This window comes from Monodelphis domestica, chromosome 1 (assembly GCF_027887165.1).
Source record: "Monodelphis domestica isolate mMonDom1 chromosome 1, mMonDom1.pri, whole genome shotgun sequence".
Classification (NCBI taxonomy): domain Eukaryota; kingdom Metazoa; phylum Chordata; class Mammalia; order Didelphimorphia; family Didelphidae; genus Monodelphis; species Monodelphis domestica.
Window position 1 is genome coordinate 82,493,207 of NC_077227.1, and position 20,626 is coordinate 82,513,832.

Here is a 20,626-nt window from a genome sequence, read left to right on the forward strand (position 1 = left end):
CTCTTTCAACTAACAATTGACTGCTGATTAATTTTCAGGTATATAATTGTGAACTAGAGAGTGTTCCAGAGTTTAAGGGTCTGACAGACTTTTCAGATACCTTTAAGCTTTACAGAGGGAAGTCTGATGAGATTGATGATCCTTCAGTGGTAGGAGAGTTCAAGGTAAGCAAAACAGTTGAAATGATCCTCTTGGCGCAGAATGCTGACTTCAACAGTTCCATTTTTCCCCTTTTAGATACAGAAGACAGTATCTTCCATGCTTTATAACACCCAAATGTTTCTGTAATTAATGTCTCTTTTGTATAGGGTTGTCAGTTTTACTGTTGTAAAAATAAATGATAACTTAAATTAATGAATAAAGTAAAATTGTCATTTTACTGTTTAGTAATAGACTCTTGTCTGAACTAGAAGTATTTTCATCTAAATGTACAAGGTACAGTTCTAGAGGACTTTTCAATAGTTTGGGTCAATGCCAATGACTTTTTGTAGTAAAATATTTAAACAGTCAGTCTGACAGATGAGTTTGAACCAGAGCTAAATTCTGAGTCTGGAGCCAAGGCTCAACTTTAGCTTAAGTGACATTTTAAAAAATACATAATTTGCATGCACTTTAAACAATAAAAGCATCCTTCCACAATTATTTAAATTTTGTCAATAAATTTCATTTCCCAAAGTATGTAAAATATTTTTTTAGTTAACTCCCACTATGTTCCCTTTTATTATCTTTGTTTATCCTTCCTCTCCATATCTGTGCATAGTAATTTAATTCTTTTACCTCTTGAGTTGGTTGGCCACGAAATGGGCATTTACTAACTCTCCCATCATACTTTCAATTGGGACTCTTATTTTTCCTCCTGATTCCAAGGTAAATTTAGGGTGGTAAGCTCTTTCCCAATAATAATCTCAGGATCATAAGACCACGATAACCACCTAGTTATTTTAATAAAGAATAATGATAATGATCATAAAATGATCATAATAAACATAATAGTAAAAATCATCAATAGCTATTTAAATAGACATAAGGGAGGTTAGGTAGCAGAAGATATATTTGGTTTAATATATATATATAGGGGAATTAGCTTATTCAGCCTCTCAGTGTCCATGCAACTCTCTCAGATTATAAATTGCAGAAGAGACAAATTTACTGTTGTCTGAAAAGTTTCCTCACTGAAAGACCCTTATAGAATGAAATGACAGAGCCAGTTCCCCCTTTTCTCCCAAATGTGGCATAGAGCATCTATTGATTATACTGGGCAAGATGATCCCTAATAGAGCCATACACTCTCTCATAACTTATTCCCTCAGGAGATGAGCATGGCTCAAATATTGCACAGGATACATTGCTAACTGGATCTTGTGTTCCTCTGTGTGTGTGTTACAGGGCTCCTTTAGAATCTATCCACTGCCTGATGATCCAAATGTGCCAGCTCCTCCCAGGCAGTTTCGGGAATTACCTGACAGTGTCCCACAGGAATGCATTGTGAGGATTTATATTGTTCGGGGCATAGATCTCCAGCCTCAGGATAACAATGGCCTGGTGAGATTTTGGTTTTGAAAATGTTGAGGCACTATCTTGGATTTAGAATTGTTCCTAGTGGTTTGATAAATACAGTAACTGTTTAATAAAATAATTTGTTTTTTCTTTCCTGGCATCTAATATTTACTAAAAGAAAAGATCCTAGAGTAGTATTGTTTGTACACCATGACTGGTCACATAAGATGTGAGCTATAGAAGGGCCTTTAAAGCTCATCTAGTCCCAGATCCATAACTAGGAAATTTTTCATGTAGGAGGAAAAAGAGACAGTGTCATAATAGCTGGGCCTTTGGAGAGGGACTACATGAGGTTGCAGGGACATGGGGATTCCAGGTTGTGTATCACTGTGGGGAGGAAACACAATTTCCCCAATTTATTGCCTGAGGCCAAATTCCTGGTTGTCCTACCCTAGTTATGGCTTCATCTAGTCCAACCCCCCTCATTTTAGAGATGAGGAAATTGGAACCCAGAGAGGTTGAACAACTTGCTTAAGGTCATATAGCTGGTTAGAGTCACAGCTGAAATTTCAGTCTCAGCTATCTTTGTAGGGCCCTCTTCCTTTCCTAGGGCTCCTTTAGAGAAAAAGGCACCCATTAGGACTAGTATGGTACTGGAAACTTCACAGTACCAACACATTAAGATAATTTGGCCAAAACATCATTCAGTTCTTTTTAAAAGTATTATATAGACAAAACAACCAGTTCATTATTTTCTCATTTTTAATTAGCTCTTTTGACAATATGTAGATATTAGAAACACCTGAGTGTACCACCAGACTTAATATAAAATAGCATAATGACTCAGTGGGTTGAGTACCAGGCCTAGAGATGGAATATCCTCGGTTCAGATCTGGTCTCAAACACTTCTTAGCTGCCTACCCCTTCTCTATTGCCTACCTCTTACCATTCTTCTGCCTTGAAATGAAAACCCAGTATTAATTCTAGAGACAAAAGGTAAGAGTTTTATATGTGTATACATATATACCATCAAATAACATCTCATTTATTTTCCCAACAGTGTGACCCTTATATAAAAATATCCCTGAGTAAAAAAGTCATTGAAGATCGAGATAATTACATTCCAAATACACTCAACCCAATTTTTGGAAGGTAATGTCAAGTTTCTTTAATTTGGGGGTCTGAGATATTCTGCTTCTAGCTGACTCTCTTCCACTTCGTGCTGTTGTGGGATTAATACAATGATATTTTAGATTTAGCATTCTCTTTCCATTATATATAAGCTCTTGTTCTTGTTCTCTAGGGTGCTAAACCTAAACTCAGTAACTGACTGTGAGAACCTTGAGAGTCTTTTACATTTCTTTGTACTCCTAGTGCTTAGCACAGTGTCTGGCATATAGTAGGTGTTTAATAAATGTTTATTGATTGACTGAGCGAGTACTCTACTAAATACCTAACAAGCAAATACTGACCATGCATTTGTTCTTTTAGGATGTATGAGCTAAGCTGCTTCTTACCTCAAGAAAAAGACCTGAAAATTTCTGTCTATGATTATGACACACTTACTCGTGATGAAAAAGTAGGAGAAACTATCATTGATCTAGAAAATCGCTTCCTTTCCCGATTTGGGTCGAATTGTGGCATAGCAGAGCAATATTGCATGTAAGTTTCATGAGGGCACAGATGTTTTGTTTTATAAAGGACATTTATATCAGAAAGGGATTTGCAATAGTCCTACAATCAATCCTTCCCTGAGCCAGAGTATGGTTAAGTTAGGGTGCTGCTACTCTGGGTATCTTAGTAGGACTTCCTTCAAATATACAAATTGGGTACTTCATTAAGTCTAAACTTAAAACTTCCAGTTTCTTCCAGTGAAAGCTGGTGAATTTTGAATATAGCAAGGGAAGAATCTTCTCTTTTAATCTGAACAAATGAAATTTTTTGAAATTTTCATTGGAAGCTGAAGAGTCAAAGAAAGATTGCCAAGCTGCAAAGTGTATTTTAGGTTCTTAAGAAGCAGCATGGTAGGGTTGATAAAGTATTGGACTTAAGGTCAAATCCTGTCTTGTCCACTTCTTAGGTGTCAGACTGTGGGCAAGTGGCTCTCCTCTCTAGAACTACAACCATCTAAATCCAATTTACTTAGAGATAAGCTTTGATCTTTGGGAATGTTAGAGGAAACACATATTACAGATCCTTCATGTAATTAAATAGTCTACCTTCTTCACAATCTCCATGTATAAAAGGATTCTCACAGCTCTGCTTAGTGCAGGCACCTGGATGGTACACTGAAAGTCAGGAAGATATGGGTTCAAACCCTGTCTCAGGCCCTTTGCTGTATGTTTTTGTGAGAATCAAATCATAATATTTGGAAAGTGCTTTTCAAGTCCTAAAAAGCTATATAAATATATAAATAAAATAATATAAATATATAAGTCCTAGTATTATTACTATCAGAGCAGATACATGTGTTGCTAATTCAAGGAAAGCCTTTGGGTTCAATGTTAATCCTTGTTCAACAGTTCTGGAGTCAATACTTGGAGAGATCAACTAAAACCAACCCAATTGTTATGCAATGTAGCTAAGTTTAAAGGATTGCCACTCCCTATTCTTTCTGAAGATGGAAATAGGCTAAGATTTGGAGGTCGAGAGTACACCTTGGAAGAATTTGGTGAGTTCAATGTTGTGGATTGCTTGTCACTACTGACTTAAATAGTCTTGTTTACCCAACAGAGTGACCCATTTCTAAAGTTTTCAGTAAAGATTTAGAATACTAACACATTGCATGCTAACTATGTTATATCAGAGTCTGACTCTGTGGCCATTTGGGCAGGAATGTGGTTTGACTTATGGTTATATAATTTCTTGCAACAAAAGGGATATTATCTCAAGGTGGTATCATATTATGAAACTTCGAAATGGAGTTCATAGCACATTTTCTTGTCTTTTTAATATTCTATTTGTTTACTTAGAATTTTTAGGTTTCAGTCCCGACCTCTTCTCATACTCATAGTTTCACTCCCTCACTAGCTTAGTAAATACAAAATGATTATGCTCTAGTAGGGAAATCTTCCATTAGAATGGAGTGTTATAGGTTGGATTGGAATTATTCTGCACCTCACTGAGTGCTGAACAAGATTCACAAGAAACAATTCCTGAGCTATTACTAGAAATTCTAGTGCCCAGAACAAAATCATTGGAGAGAATGGTAAAGACCTTTAGACACAAGGCCTTGTGGAGAGAAAGAGAAAGGTGGAAATTTCTTAGGGAATTTACCCATAAGGTGGGAGACAGAGACCCCTCTGTATGAGTGGGAGGAATATCACAGGCATCCCCTGGGTATGGCATAAAATGAACCTCTAGGTTTATAGGAGAAGGGGAAACCTTTCCTGCAGAAAGCCTGATCTTATCCCTTTCAGCATACCCATTATCCTCTGAACTCCAACCCCCAGGAAGATGAAGTATATAGGGAATGTGGTACTGGGATTAAGTGGGCCCTAAAAAAGAAATACAATAGTAACAGAACCCTAGGAATGGTGGCCCTAATGATGAGAAAAAGGAGTCAGTTCTTTGGGGAAAAGTCCTGGCAGCCTTAGCCTTGATAGTTTGGACAATTTCAGATAGAGGTTTTCCCAACTAAATAAGTTGTCTTCTGGTGAGTGGTTTAGAGCTATCTAAGGAAGGAGCAGAGCCTTTAAGCTTCTTTATACTTTTTTTCCAAGTTGAGTTCTTAAGTACCAACTGCCTCATGCTCATTAAAGCTCAATACTAATTCAAGATGCTTGTTGGAATGGCAATGAAACATTCTTGGATGGCTTTGGTTTGCTTTGTGTTTTGATGGCTGTCTCAATCACAGAGGCCAACAGAAATCTGCACCAGCACCTGGGACCTGCAGAGGAGCGTCTTGCTCTGTATATCCTTCGGACTCAGGGTCAAGTCCCTGAGCATGTGGAAACAAGGACTTTGTACAGCACCTTCCAACCAAATATTTCACAGGTACTGAGAGTATTTCCATACTTGAATGTTGGCCAATACTGAATCCTACATCCATAGTAATGGTAAATCTGTCTCTGCATGATTGCATTTGTATCCTGTTGAGCAGAGAAGATTTTGGGTGGGAAGCAAATAAGCAGACATGGCAGGCTGTTGACCTAGAGTCGAAGTCAATGAAGGGTGATAGCATCGGGGGGATACTGGGTCAACAATCCAATCATTCGTTTGCTTCTTAGCATGGACATGTCTTGTAAAGAAGGAGTTTGGCCCTGGTGTTTTGAAAAGAAAATTGTAAAAGCAGTTGCTGACCACACTGGCTCTGATTTTTTAAACTAAAACAACAACAAAAATTACTTCAAATACTTTTTCCTTCCTTTGAATAACACAGGGAAAACTTCAGATGTGGGTGGATGTTTTCCCCAAAAGTTTGGGGCCACCAGGCCCTCCTTTCAATATCACTCCCCGGAAGGCCAAGAGGTAAGTAATTCCTGGTCAGTTTTAGGTTATATGAAGGACGTGGGTGCCTAATTGAAGGCAAATGAGAAATTTCCTTAAAAATATTTTTCCTCAGGTATGTCCTACGTGTGATCATTTGGAACACTAAAGATGTCATTCTTGATGAGAAAAGTATCACAGGAGAAGAGATGACTGACATCTATGTGAAAGGGTAAGATGGGCCTGGAAATATCTGTGAAAACTTTTGGGAAGTATAAGCAATAATGTTCCTTCCTTTGGACCTTTTCTTTTCATTACATGGATGGGAGGAGAACAGAAGAAGCATTTAGTTCCAACATTGTGCCAGGCACTGTGCTAATTTACAAATATAATTTATAAGTAGTATCTCATTTGATCCTCACAACAACCCTGAGAGGTAGTCCTATTATTATCCTCATTTTGTAGTTTGAGGAAACTGAGGCAGCCAGAGGTCAAGTAATTTGCCCAGGGTCACACAACTATATGATATCTGGATTTGAAACTCAGATATTCACAACTTCACATTCAGAGCTCTATGCAATGTTGATGTTGTTCAGCAATGTCTGACTCTTTGTGACCCCATTTGGAGTTTTCTTGGCAAAAATACTGGAGTGGTTTGCCATTTCCTCTTCTAGATCATTTTATAGATGAGGAAGCTAAGACAAATGGGGTTAAGTTGGCCAGGACCACACAACTAGTGAGTGTCTAAGACCAGACTGCAACTCAAGTCTTTCTGACTCCAGGCTTGTGCCACTTGTACCACATGAACTATGCCACCAAGCTAATTGTTTAAGATAATACCCAATAGAAAAGAACTGCCAGATGGCTCTTGATCCTTCTTTAACCAGTAGCCAGGTCTTAGAGAGTTGCTCAAGGCTTAGAAAGATTGCCCACAGTCATATAGAGTAGATAGTGACTGAGGAGGGATTTGAACCCAAGTATTTATGAGTGTGTTTGACCTTTCTGCCACCATTGTTTTTGTTATTAGAGGAAAAATAAAAGGACAGGAGAGAAAAAAGCGAAATAGAACCCAGATCATATTTATGGTTGAGAAAATCTGACACTGAGAGATCCTAAACATGTTTGTTAATTTTTATTTGGTAGCTTTTCCCATAAATTTGACTTATTTTTCAGTGAATGTGTTTATTCTGATCTTGGTTTTGTTTTGGATTTCATTTTGTCATTTTTTTTATTTTTGCCTGTTTTTATTTTTGCCTGAGTAATTTTTTTTAAATCCCTTTATGCAAGCTTGAATAAATATGCTCATGCTCACAGGTAAGAACATCTTACTCTATCTTCTTTATACATGTGTTGTCAAGAGAAACAAATGAGCATAAGGAAAGAGTGAGTTCATTTAAGTTGTGCTTTATGCTTTGAAAAGAGGTATTTCCTAATTCAAGTATTGATAGAGCTTGGATTCCCAGCATTAAATGTAAGATTTGTTCAATTTATTTATGACATAAAAGCATAGTTTCATTTGTTAATGGTCTCTAGTAAAATGGAGATAAGACCCAATTCCTTTTTTAAAATAACACTTTATTTTTTCCCGTTACATTTAAAAAACAATTTTTAACATTCATTTTTTTAAAGCTTTGAGTTCCAAATTCTTTCCCTTTTTCTGACTCACTCACTCCTCCCTGAGACAGCAAGCAATCTGATACAGATTTTACATGTGTAATCATGTAAAATTTTTTTCTATATTAGTCATTTTTGTGGAAGAGTTCTCAAAAGGAAGAAAAAAAGAACAAAAAATGAAACATAGTATATTTTAGTCTGCAGTCTCCAGACTCAGAAGGCAGATGACAATTTTCATCATGAGTCTCTGGGATTCTCTTGGATCAGTGTATTGCTGAGAATAGGTCATTCATAGTTGTTCATCACAAAATATTGCTGTTGTGTACAATATTCTTCTGGTTCTACTTAGTTCATTTTGTAACAAACCCAGGAACAATTTGAATTTAATTACAAAGAATTTTTCACACAAATAAAATCAGAGCTAAACAATTAGAAAAACATTAATTTGTACATAGCTAGGCCAAACAAATATAATAAAAATAATTTTTATGTAAACCAACCTACTTATTCAGTGCCATTCCAATCAAACTGCCCCAAAAATTTATAGATCTAGGAAAAAATAATTACAGATTTCATCTGGAAGAATAAAAGGCCAAGAATTTGGTCTCAGAATACAAAATCTCAAGCTGTATTACAAAGCAGTAATCATCAGAACAATCTGGTACTGGCTAAGCTATAGAGTAGTGGGTCATTGGAATAGATTAGGTACACAAAATTTGGTAATTTTGTTATTGATAAATCAAAAGATCTAACCATTTTGCACTATTTGACCAAAACCGTTGAGAAAATTGGAAAGTGGTATGACAGAGACCAGAATTAGTTCAACATCTCACACCAAATACCAAGATAAGGTTAACATAGATACATGATATAAATATAAAGAGTGATGCCATAAGCAAATTAAAAGAGAATAGAATGGTCTACTTGTCAGATCTATGAATTAGGGAAGAATTGGGACCAAACAAGAAATAGAAAATATTTATAAAATATAAAATAGAACATCTTCTTGTTCAATTTATTTATGACATAACAAATAGAAACAAATAAATACAGTCAAGATTAAAAGGAAAGCAGAAAGCTGGGGGGAAATTTTTGTAGTAGGTATCTCTAATAAAAGACTAATTTCTTAAATATTTAGAGAAGTCAAATATATAAAAATAAAAGTCATTCTCTAATTGATAAATGATCAAAAGGATATGAACAGGAAGTTTTCAGAAGAAATCAAAACCATCTATAGTCATATGAAAAAAATGCTCCAAGTCACTCTTGGTTCAGGAAATACAAATTCAAACAACTCTGACATACCACCTCATACCTATCAAATTGGCTAAAATGACAGAAAAGGAAAATGATAAATGTTGTAGGGAATGTGGGAAAATTGAGACTCTAATACCCTGTTGATGTTACAATCTGATCCAGCCATTCTGGAGATCAATTTGAAACTATGCTCAGAGAACACTAAAACTGTATAGACCTTTTGATTCATTAGTACCATTACTAGGTCTATATCCCAAAGAGATTTTTTTAAAAAGAGGAAAGGACGTATTTATACAAAAATATTTCTTGTAGCTTTTATTTTATGTTAGCAAAGAATTGGAAATTGAATGGTTGTCCATCAATTGGGGAATGGATGAACAAGTTGGGCCATATGATAGTTGTGGAACACTATTTTGCTATAAGAAATGAAAAGCAGGATGATTTCAGAAAACTCAAGAAAGACTTACAAGACCCAGTCTCTTAAGTGAATACATATATGTGTGTTTTAATTATTAAAAGAAGATATTTCATGGATTTATTCCTTTTTCTGCCCAAGGAGGTTATTTCCACTTTTGGAACAAATATTCTAAATAAGTTAATTGTCCAATTAAAAGATATATTTCTAGCTGCAGATGGATTTCCTGACCACTTTATGTGACTGTGATGTGCTACTATTAAGGTTTTATCAATATTATGAATGTTCAAATGGTGTGGCCCAGAAAAGCATATGAATGAAAATGAAAAATTGATTTGTCTTAAAATGTATTATTTTGGGCTCTACAAATTTGATCATCATGAAATTAAAAGGGGAAAAATCAAAATATAGATTTACTTATCTTATTTAAAGTGTAACAGGGGAAATGCATTTATATATTCATTCAACAAACATTTATAAGGCTCTTACTATATTTAGAGTTCATTTCTCACCTGGCCTTCCTACTCTGGGACATCTCTGACTTCTCAATCATTCCTCCCACATTGGGTACCTTCCTTTCCCTTGTCTTTTAGCTTCCTTTTAGATTTTGTCTTCCTCCATCAGATTATAAGCTCCTTGAAGGCAGGAACATGCTAAATATGATTTTAAAATATGATGAGGGGGAGGAGTCTTGTCATTTAATCTGTAGCGATAGTCTCACACTCAGAGATTAAATGCTCCTTGAGAGCGAGGACTATCTTTTGCCTCCCTTTGTACAACGAAAATACTTTAAGTCCATGAAAGTAGTATAAATTTCTACGAACTTAGATATGAGAGGTCATTTCCAACCTTAGAGGATAGTAATAACAGGAGTGAGGTGGTGGGGGTGGAGTTCCAGGCAGACACAAAGATAAGAAGCAAATATAAAATGTTTTGTTGAAAGAATTAGTCATTCAAAACTATTAGCAGTGAGGACTAACTAGAATAGTTGATTGAGCTCTAGACTTGGAGTTAGTTGAGTTCAAATCCCACCTCAGACATTAACTATACAGCTCAGTGGAAGTCACGTAATCTCTCCACACCTCAGTTTCCTCATCTGTAAAAATGAGGGGATTGGACTCTTAAGTTCCCTTCCAATTCTAGATCTCTGATCTTACTTCTTAGCCATTTTTATGGGGAGTGAAGTCACAAGTATTGAACAATGATGTGGGGCAGCTAGGTGATTCAGTGAATAGAAAGCCAACCCCAGAGATGGGAGATTCTAGGGTCAAATTTGAATTCAGACCCTTCTTAGCTGTGTGACTCTAGGCAAATAATTTCACCCCAATTGCCCAGCCCTTATCACTCTTCTGCCTTGGAACTAATAGTATTGATTCTAAGACTGAAAGTAAGGGTTAAAAACAAATAAATGATGGTATATCTAAAATAAATCATATTTTGTATTTATTATCCAAAATTTTGTCTTAAAAAAACTAAAGCATATGATGATTCACTTTTTAATAAATTATATTTTATTTGGTTAAAATTTCTGTTCGATACCCTGTTGCTTCCACTGTTTATTTTTCACCATTGGGTCAGTAAGTTCATGAAAAATAATTGAGGAATGTGTACTAATTGTTTTGATTTTGTACACAAATTCCACTCTCCAGTCTTGTAACCATAGCAAAAATTTGTAGTAATATTCCTTAGCAGTTACTGGAACACATAATCTTTTTGCCCATTATTTTCAGCTGGATTCCTGGGAATGAAGAAAACAAGCAGAAGACAGATGTCCATTACAGGTCATTGGATGGTGAAGGAAACTTTAATTGGAGATTTGTTTTCCCTTTTGAATACCTGCCTGCTGAACAACTCTGTATTGTTTCTAAAAAAGTAAGTTTGAAAATATGGCACAATTGAATATCACGACACTTTACAGTCTAAGTAACTTTGAACTGGGAAGGACCTTTGAGATCATAGGATTTAAATATGTAAGGAAACTTAGAGACAGATTGTTTGGTCCAAATCCTTTTATGTTGGTGGAGGACTTTGGTTCTGACAGTACCCAGATCCATTATTTACTGCCTGCATTACTTTTTTTGTTGTCCAGTCATTCTGACTCCTAGTGACTCCATTTGGAGTTTTCTTGGCAAAGACACTAGAGTGGCTTGTCATTTCCTTTTCCAGCTCATTTTACAGATGAGGAAATTGAGGCAAACAGGATTAAGTGACTTCTCCAGTATGACTCAGTAAGTCACTGAGTTTGGATTTGAATTCAGGTCTTCTGAACTCCAAGCCTGGCATTCTATCCACTCCCCATCTACCTGCTTTGCATTGCCTTAGGCAAGTCATCTAAACTCTTCAGGTCCCAAGTTTCCTCATCAATAAAATGAGATATTAGGCTAACCAACCTCTATGGACTTTTTTGTTCTATGTTGTATAATAACCCCCTGAAGGAGGCTAAAGAGATATGATTTATCTCTAGTTTATAGAGGAGGAATCAGTCTCTTCTCTCTTTCCCCACTTTTTGGTGCCCTTGTTTTATTTTTCCAGGACTACTTTCTACAATGCCTTTTACAGAGGCAGATAGGTGGTACAGTGGATGGATCATTGGACCTGGAGTCAGGAAGAACTGAGTTCAAATTCTGCCTACATACATTCACTGGCTGTGTGACCTTTGGCAAATCATTTAGTGTTTTTCAGCCTTAATTTTCTCATCTGTGAAATGGAGATAATAATAGTACCTGCCCTAACAGGGTTGTTATGAGAATCAAACAAGATGATGTACATAAACATTTTTAAACACCTAAACATACATCTACACACATGTCTGTTATGGCATGTATATACATAGATATGGAGAGAGAGAAACAGAGAGGAGAGAAGAAAGGGTGGGGAGAAGGAGAGGGGGAGAGATACAGAGAGAGAGAGAGAGAGAGAGAGAGAGAGAGAGAGAGAGAGAGGGAGAGAGAGAGATAGAGAGAGGGAAAGAGAGAGAGAGAGAAAGAGAGAGAGAGAGAGAGAGAGAGAGAGAGAGAGGGGAGGGAAGGAAGAAAGGATAAGGGGGTGGGTGGGTAGGTAATAGGAACTTTTGCCAAGAGTGATTGGCCAAGCTTCTTGGCAAAAGATTGAGTTAAACCTCTTGATTTCAACATCTGCCTCTTTATATTTTCACTTTAGGAACATTTCTGGAGTATTGACCAGACTGAATTTCGAGTTCCTCCCAGACTCATCATTCAGATATGGGACAATGATAAGTTTTCTTTAGATGACTACTTGGGTAAGTCTTAGAAGTTGTCTTCCCCTCCCCCCATGAGAATATGAGCTCCTTGAAAATGGGAACTATTGTCTTGCTTCTCTAGTTGCATCCCCAGGAGTTAGCACAATGCTTGGCACACAGTAAGAGCATAACAAATGCCTCTTAATTCACCATGTTGCTTTTCCAAGGCAATTAAGAGGAAGCTCTAAATTTCAACTTTCACTCTTGGTGTTTTGTCATAGTATTTGCCATCTAAAAAAAATGGCCCAGCTAAATTCTGGAGCTTCAACATCAGAATGCTGATGACTTTTTTTTCCTTTTTGACCACTTTGGCACAAGTTCACCTGCTTGGGGGAGAATATATACATTGGTGAAATCACAGATCTTTTGATGTGCATTTTGGGGAAGAAAATAAATATTTATCTATACTCCTATGTGTCAAGCACTATCTTATGTACTTTTATAAATATTATTTTATTTGATCCTCACAATAATCCTGCAAGGTAGATACTATTATTATTCCCATTTCCTCGTTGAGGAAACTGAGGCAAATCTCAGGGGTTAAGTCACTTGCCTAGTACTACCCAGTTAGTAAATGTCTGAATGCAGACTGGAACTTAGGTCTTCTCAGTTCTAGCCCATAGCTCTATCTATTGCTCTTTTTTATAAATATCGTCTGCTCCCATTTAACTATTAGTAATTCTACCTACCAAAAGAGGGAGCAAACATATTAATCCTGAAAGATCAGGCAAGCCAGAAAATGAAGATAGGTTCAAGCCAGGGTTATACAAATCACTGGATTATGGATACCTTTTCTTTTGGTCCAGGTCTGTGATTTCATCATTGTAGGAAAATCCTGGGATAGAAACTTCCTCCAGAGAGTAGACAGACAACTCGGGACATTGGGAGTTTAAAGGGCTTTTTCTTGGCTACATGGTATGAGCCAGAGGCTGGGTTTGGATCCACATCTTTAACTCTGAGGCCAACCCTCTAGCAGCTACAATTCACTGTCTCTGATCTATAAAAGACTAGAAAGGGGAGGTTTTGAGTTAGTTGTCAAAAGGGCAGCTACCAAAGTCTACCACAGTGTATCCTTTAGAGATAGAATCCTGGGCCCACCAAACTAAATTATTCACTTTGTTCTTATCTTTATGAAATTCAAAAATAGTTAGAAATGGAAAACTTCATAAACCACTAAATGGGCCATGGGAGTGACTTGAGAATGACTGTTTATTTTCTCTTATTTAACAAAAAAGAAGAACATGGCACCATGGATGGACTGACAAGCATAAAAGAAATCATCACAAAACTGTGGCACCCAAAGGTGCACATTTCATATTAAAGAGAATAAAATATGCATCTTTGCCTGTGGCTCCCTTGTTCCTGGCAGGAATTGGAGGACTAGTTGATATTCACACTTAAATTATTAAAGCTAATCTAATACTTAGAGGAATTTATAGTTAAGTGTCTCTGGGGTGCTAGTATTCTGAGCCCCAGATGCCATCACATAGACAAATGACCTCTCCATTGAGGGCAACGCAAACTACATGCCCAGTCCAAGGGCATTCAACCCAATAGAGCTTTTGTCTGCAGATGTTCATTTGTCTGAGACCCATAAAGCAAAGAATCATAAAATCTTAGGGACGTTAGAGGTCACCCAGTTCAACCACTACCTAAATCATGGCCTCTTATGTTTGGAGATGTAAGAACCATGCTTCTCTGTGTGACAAGCTGACTAATAGACAGCTAAGGCAATGAGACCTCCCATTCATTTTGCGTCATATCTATAAAGAAATTTTTTAAATTTACAAGTATTCCATTGTCTTCTTTTGCCATCATCCACTTAGGATTCATCTCTGTCTCTCAGCAGTTCATTTGTAAACAAAGTTAAGTGTTTTACATTTCTTTTTTTTTTTTCCATCTGTTGGTTTGTTTCTAGGTTTTCTGGAACTTGATTTACACAACACAATTATCCCTGCAAAGTCTTCAGAAAAGTGCAAATTGGACATGATTTCAGAGTATAGGGCAGTGAATCCTCTAAAGTCCAAGACAGCCTCACTTTTTGAACAGAAATCGATGAAAGGATGGTGGCCATGCTATGCAGAAAAAGATGGCGCACGTGTGATGACTGTATGAGTATTTCTTGTTTGGGAAACAATTTGTTCTGTTGTTCACTGATATGTCTGTCCTTTATAAAGGGAGTTTAGGACTCAGGGTTATTGAATCAGAGGTCAAGAAAGTATTTCCCTGGAAGGAAAATCAATGTTTTTGCAGTTCACAGCAATAAAAGGCTACAAGATTGGTACCAGTTTTCAAAATAATTGAAGAAGTAGTAGCTAAAGCTAGCACAACACCAAGTTATATATAGAACCTCATCAGGAAAAGGCTGACTAATGGATTCACAGTTCCAGTGAAATGTATTACAAAAAGACATGTAAAACTTCCAGTCTCTTAACTATCTGATCTGAAAAGTAGTACATAGAGTAAAAAAATATATATATACACATACAGGTGTCCCAAAAAGCATATATATGTGTATATATATGTATGGATATACGTCTATACATACTTATATGCTATGTTTTTGTGCATATGTGTATATTTTTTGTTTTGCTGATTACTCTCAATTATAATCCTGGAGACACAAATTGAATTAGGTAGTTAATTCAATTGCATTGTAGTAAAAGAAGCATGATTTTTTATGTCATGAGAATAAAGATAAAGAATTCAAAAACTAAAAAAACAAAAACTGTACCTAAAAATCCAGAAGGGATCTTTAATATGATCTAGCCCAACCCTCTCATTTTACAGATAATGAAACAGACTCAGAGAGATTTAAGTGACTTTTACCTGGCTAGTTAGAAGCAAGACCAGGCTTGGGACTCAGGTTTTCTGACTCCTTGGTGAATGTCTTTAATTGGTAAAGTCTAGTCTATACTTCTGTCTTCTGACATAATTTTAAAAAAATAAACAAACATATATTCTGGGAAAAAAGAAGGCATTGGTGAGTCACAAAGGAAGCTATGGTTAGAAGGAAGGGAAATGGGTGCCTGGGGAGGGAAGAAAGAGCAGGTGAAAGAACAGTAGAAAAGAAAGAATAGCAGAAGCAGAGAGGTCTTGAGTTCCCATAAAAGATCTAGTCCAGAAATTCAAATATGATGAAAGTTCTTAAGTAAAATTTAATTGACCTAAAATCATCCTAAAAAAAAACAAAACCAAAAACATTGTTTGGAATTTTTTTCTTCAATTTAAGTGAAATATTTTTTAAATATCTGATGTGTGTTTATCTTGCTTTGATATATGAAGGGTAAAGTGGAGATGACTTTGGAAGTCCTCAATGAGAAGGAGGTTGATGAAAGACCAGCTGGGAAAGGAAGGGATGAGCCCAACATGAACCCCAAGCTAGAATTACCAAAGTAAGTGATTCTCTTTTGTTCTTATTGTCTCTATAGGATTCCCAACCTGCCCAATAGTGGAAAACTCATTAACAGATCACTAAATTGAATGGATTACCTGCATTCTAATTAATTTTCTAGGAGAGATAGTGGCTTGATTTGCTTCTATCCTGTCTTTATCTTGTCATAGAAGCAAAGTTCCATTTGTCTCCCTGAATCATTAAAAGCTTCCTTGTTTACCATGTAGGTTAAGATGAGAACATGCCACCTTTACTCCAGGAATAGCCTTAATTATTAGTTGAGATGAAAGTACTTAACTAACTCTCAGGGTTCATGTGAGTTATTTTTGCTTCTGTCAAAATACAGTCGACCAGAAACTTCATTCCTTTGGTTTACCAACCCATGCAAGACAATGAAATTCATCGTGTGGCGTCGATTTAAATGGGTCATCATTGGCTTACTCATCCTGCTGGTCTTGTTGCTGTTTTTGGCAGTACTCCTATATTCTCTGCCGGTATGTCATCTTTATATCCTTAGCTTTGAGTGGTAAAATCATTATCCTGATATATTAACTAGCCTCTTGCCACTGAATAAAAACCATGATTAATAATAATAATAATAATAATAATGGAATTTACATAACATTATAGCTACAAAGCATCTTACCTGCACTAGCTAATTTGATTCCACAATACTATGAGATAAGAAGGGCATTGTTATGCCCACTTTAGAGGTTAAGAAACTGAAGTAAAGAGAATTTCAGTAACTTCCTTCTATATAAGTTTGTACCACTCAGCTGGTATTCATCAAAGACTGCTTGGTATCATAGACATGTGTATATATTTCTTAACTTGTTACTAGATTATAAGCACCATAAATATTTCTTCTACAACCTTGTGCTTTGCACATAATAAATAATCAACAGATGTTTGAATTGGGCATGTTGTCTCTTGTTTAAAAGTATATTTGTGTAATTTCTAAAATGAGATTTTTTTTCACTTTCCTGCTGTGACATTCTCATAATCCAGTCTGACAACTCCCAAATTTTTTGTAATTTTTAATTATAGTCTGGCCCATACTGACCACTAATGACCTTTTAATGCAATTTGCAGAAAGTACTGTGATATAGTGAGTGCACAGAGGGGCTGAGCTTGAATCTGGATGGCATTCAATTAAATGCTACATTTAACATTTGTGACCTTAGCTTTGTGGTAATTCATATGCTTCTGAAAATGCCATGAAATTTAGCAGACTGTTAAATCATAGACTTGCAATCTATATTATTAAAGAGAAATATCAGGGTGGGCGTTCCCCAGTATGCCAACATTACAGATCTCCTGAGTATTAAAATAGCCTACATCATAAACTACTTGTTACAAGGCTTGCTGCTTCCAATAGTCTGGTGTTTTGTTTTCATTTTCATTTCAGAACTATATATCAATGAAGATCGTGAGACCAAATGCAAAGTGAAAAGGAAGACTTTTTTTAATGCCCACCTGCAGTGAGGTGCTCTGCCTTCAAACCATGGACCAAATTCACAATTATTCTCTGGTCACTTCTGTGCCCATTGAAATAACAGCAAGAAGTTTGACACAAGGTCATTAAGCTTCATGGGATCATGAAAGATGGAAGTCATTGACCAAATAGCCTTTTCAAGTGTCCAAATCCTATGTTTCAACTTTTTAAACTGTATTTTTTATAAAAGCTCTCTCAGGTGTCTAGTTCCATTATTGTTTAAAAGAATCATGTTTTTGTTACAAACCTGTTTTGGGGAATATTCATTTTTCAAGCGTAGTCCTAAGATGGTTCCAGCACAACTTAGAAATCTCAGCCTTTTGACATCATGAAAACATTTGTTATTTCTTTGATATCAGTAAGGGATTGTGTGTGCAAATAGCCAGAACAATGTTCTTATTTCTAACCCAAACTGTCTTCCTTCCATCTCCCCACATAACCTTTGTGGCACTCAGATCAATGTCCATAAGGAAACCAAATATAAATGTTTCACGTTTTGTGAGCTGCTGTTAGTGTAAATGGGGGAAATGGAAGAGTTTCCTTTGGAAATTTCGATTTCCCTTTTTTGTGGATATAAATGTTTCTTTTAACAGGAACAGTTCCTGATTCTACAAATAAATACAGAGATGCTGAAAACAAGTTATTCTAGACAGAAGAGTCAGAAAACTTGTCAGTGTCAGTAAGCACATGGGCTTCCCGCTTCCGTATTCTTCTCTCCATTCCATCTTTCACAGAACCACAGATTCACCATTTCTTCTTCCTCCTCCCCCTCTGGACTCCCACCCCTGGATCTGCATCATCTCAGGTTAGGGAGTTCATAGATTGGAGGTCCTCTCCAATGTAGGTTGTCACCTTGCCTCACAGGTTAAGTGACAGCCAGGCTTGCATAAAGAGCTTTGTATCCAAGGGAAGAATTTAGTCCAGGGCTTCTTGACTCTAATTCTCAATCCACTATGCCATCCTGAAGGCTCTCTGCAAGTAGGATGGACTGCCTTGGGGAGGTAGTGAGCTCCTCATTAGAGGAATCTCCAAGCAAGACTGGATTGAACACTTGGTGGATGTGTTGTAAGGACAATTCTTTGGAAGGCATGCTTTAGACTTGGTGACTGCCAACATCCCTTTGATCTCTGAAATTGGGGGTTTCTATATAAATGCGAGTTAGTGTTATTAAATACCTTTCTGCAAAAAAATCATTTCTCTTGTGTTTTTTGCCTTTGAAGTTCAGTGGGATGCTTTTCAGGGCAATCTCATTCTTCAAATTCATCTCATCTTTCTTATACTCTTTTCAATTCTTTATCAATATTACTCAATGGTTTCCATAAGTTCTCATGAAATTGGACATTCCGAACCATGATCCCTGTCATATTTCAACTAACCCGGTACCACCCATCAGGGAGAACATGAATAACATCAGACCTCTTTCAAATCAAATGAATTTTCCTCTAGATGAACAATATAGTTAAAATGAATGAATGAACAGCCTAGGGCTGGTGCCAAGAGTAATGCACTAGAAGTCAGGAGTCCTAGATGAGAATCTCCCCTCTGCTACTTGTTTTGTTGTTTTTCTTGCTACTTGTAAACTGTAGGACCTTGGGTAAGTCTCTTCATCCCCTCTGGGCCACCGTTCCCTTGTGGTTAGAAAGAGGGAGGTTGATTAGGTGATTACTAAAGCCTCTTCCATCTCTGACATCCTGTAGTTCTAAAGAGAATGGACAAAGAAAATGCAGATCAGCTTCAGCAAGGCGGCATTGTGTCCAAGCCCCAGAGAGCAGGGGGGCTGGAGCTTTGGGGAGGAGGGGCCCTGGCTAGCACCCCAAGTGCCCCAAAAGGACTTGGCTTCAGGCAGAGATTTTTTTACATGAGACAAACAAACTGTCATTCACTGATGCCTGCGACTTCGCCCTCCATGGGGCTTTCCTTGCCTTATTCCATGCAAACAGTCTTGATCCCCCTCTCTTGGGACTGCTGCTGAGCTCAAGCCCTCTAGCCTGGTTACCCCCTGTGAACCCTTTAACCTCCACTGGTCCTTCGGGTTTGTTCCCTACTTCCCATCCCAGCTGGAGCCTCACCTCTTATCCCCAGGCATGCTCCCTCCCTCTGAGTCTGTTAATTGCCTCTAATCACTCCCTTAGTTCCCTTGGAGGGTGGGGTTCTAATGCAATTTCCCGTTAAAATGCTGCACTAAAAAAATCTTATTTGGGAATTGGTCAGGGCTGTGTAACTAATTAGCTGTGTGACCTTGGACAAGTCAGTTCTATTCTTTATGCCCCAGTTTCTTCATCCATAAAATGAAGGGCTGGAACTCAACGATCAGAAAGGTCTCTTTGGTTCAGACATTCTAGGTTATAGGTCAGATGCCAATCCCTCCTAGCTGATGTGAACATTTTTTTCTTGAAGAATACACAGATTTACATGGATCCTTTTCTCCTTAGAACTTCAAGATAAAATGAAATATAATCTCTTTTTGCAAAGGGGAGCCAACTAGATGAAAGAAGGCAGGATATATATGTGTGTGTGTATATAACAATGAATTGTCTATGAAAACAAAATAAAAATAAGAAAAAATGTTTAAGTGAAGCAGTCAAGAATTCTATTCCAAATAGCAAAGAATCATTGGAAGAACCTGAGCCGAGGATCCCCAAAGAGGAAATTGATATCTACTGGCACATTTCAAAGCCATAGAATTATTGTCCAATAATATTGGAGCTCTCAGGACATGAGAAACCATCTTGGTCAAGCCAGTCATTTTCTAGAAGGGAAGCAATTTGTCCAACATCATGTTAATCAACATTTGATTGGTGCTAGATGTTCCCTCAACCAATGTTTAAAATAAACCATGTCCACCTTTCATTCTCTTCCCTCCTTTATTGCCAACACTCTTATCTTTCTTCCCTTTCCTCCTCTGATCACAAAGCTTTTCCTTTTTAATTGTTGATACATTTTCATAATGTCATAGATTTGGAATTGAAAGGGATATTAGAGGCCATCTAGTCCAAGGTCTTCTTTTTACAGATGAGGAAACAAAATCCCAGAGACATTAAATAACGTGACCGAGGCTACATATATAGCAAATGACAAAGGCAGGACCCCAAAAGACATTATTACTCTTTCCACTTCCACATTTTGTTTTGACAATTACAGACACCTCCCAGAACACCCAAACACTTTCCCTTATCCACACACATATGCCAAATTTAGTTCCCAACCTAATACCATATTTCTGACTAACAGTCATTTACATTTGCAGCTTAAACTTCACAAAGCTTT

At 36.9% G+C, this 20,626-nt stretch overlaps 1 protein-coding gene across 5 annotated transcripts in view; it reads left to right on the forward strand.

Moving 5' to 3' along the window:
* MYOF (myoferlin) overlaps positions 1–18,549 on the forward strand; it is a 166,170-nt gene extending 147,621 nt beyond the window's left edge. For all 5 annotated transcript variants that reach the window (XM_056802419.1, XM_056802423.1, XM_056802407.1 and 2 more), the window contains 14 exons: positions 39–164; positions 1,387–1,542; positions 2,558–2,649; positions 2,989–3,159; positions 4,020–4,168; positions 5,354–5,493; positions 5,879–5,967; positions 6,062–6,157; positions 10,942–11,083; positions 12,371–12,470; positions 14,389–14,579; positions 15,756–15,865; positions 16,211–16,358; positions 17,273–18,549. In XM_056802419.1, coding sequence (XP_056658397.1) covers positions 39–164; positions 1,387–1,542; positions 2,558–2,649; positions 2,989–3,159; positions 4,020–4,168; positions 5,354–5,493; positions 5,879–5,967; positions 6,062–6,157; positions 10,942–11,083; positions 12,371–12,470; positions 14,389–14,579; positions 15,756–15,865; positions 16,211–16,358; positions 17,273–17,314 — 1,752 coding nt within the window. In that variant the 3' untranslated portion in view covers positions 17,315–18,549. The remainder of the gene's footprint in view (positions 1–38; positions 165–1,386; positions 1,543–2,557; positions 2,650–2,988; positions 3,160–4,019; positions 4,169–5,353; positions 5,494–5,878; positions 5,968–6,061; positions 6,158–10,941; positions 11,084–12,370; positions 12,471–14,388; positions 14,580–15,755; positions 15,866–16,210; positions 16,359–17,272) is intronic.
* The last annotated feature ends 2,077 nt before the right edge of the window (positions 18,550–20,626 follow it).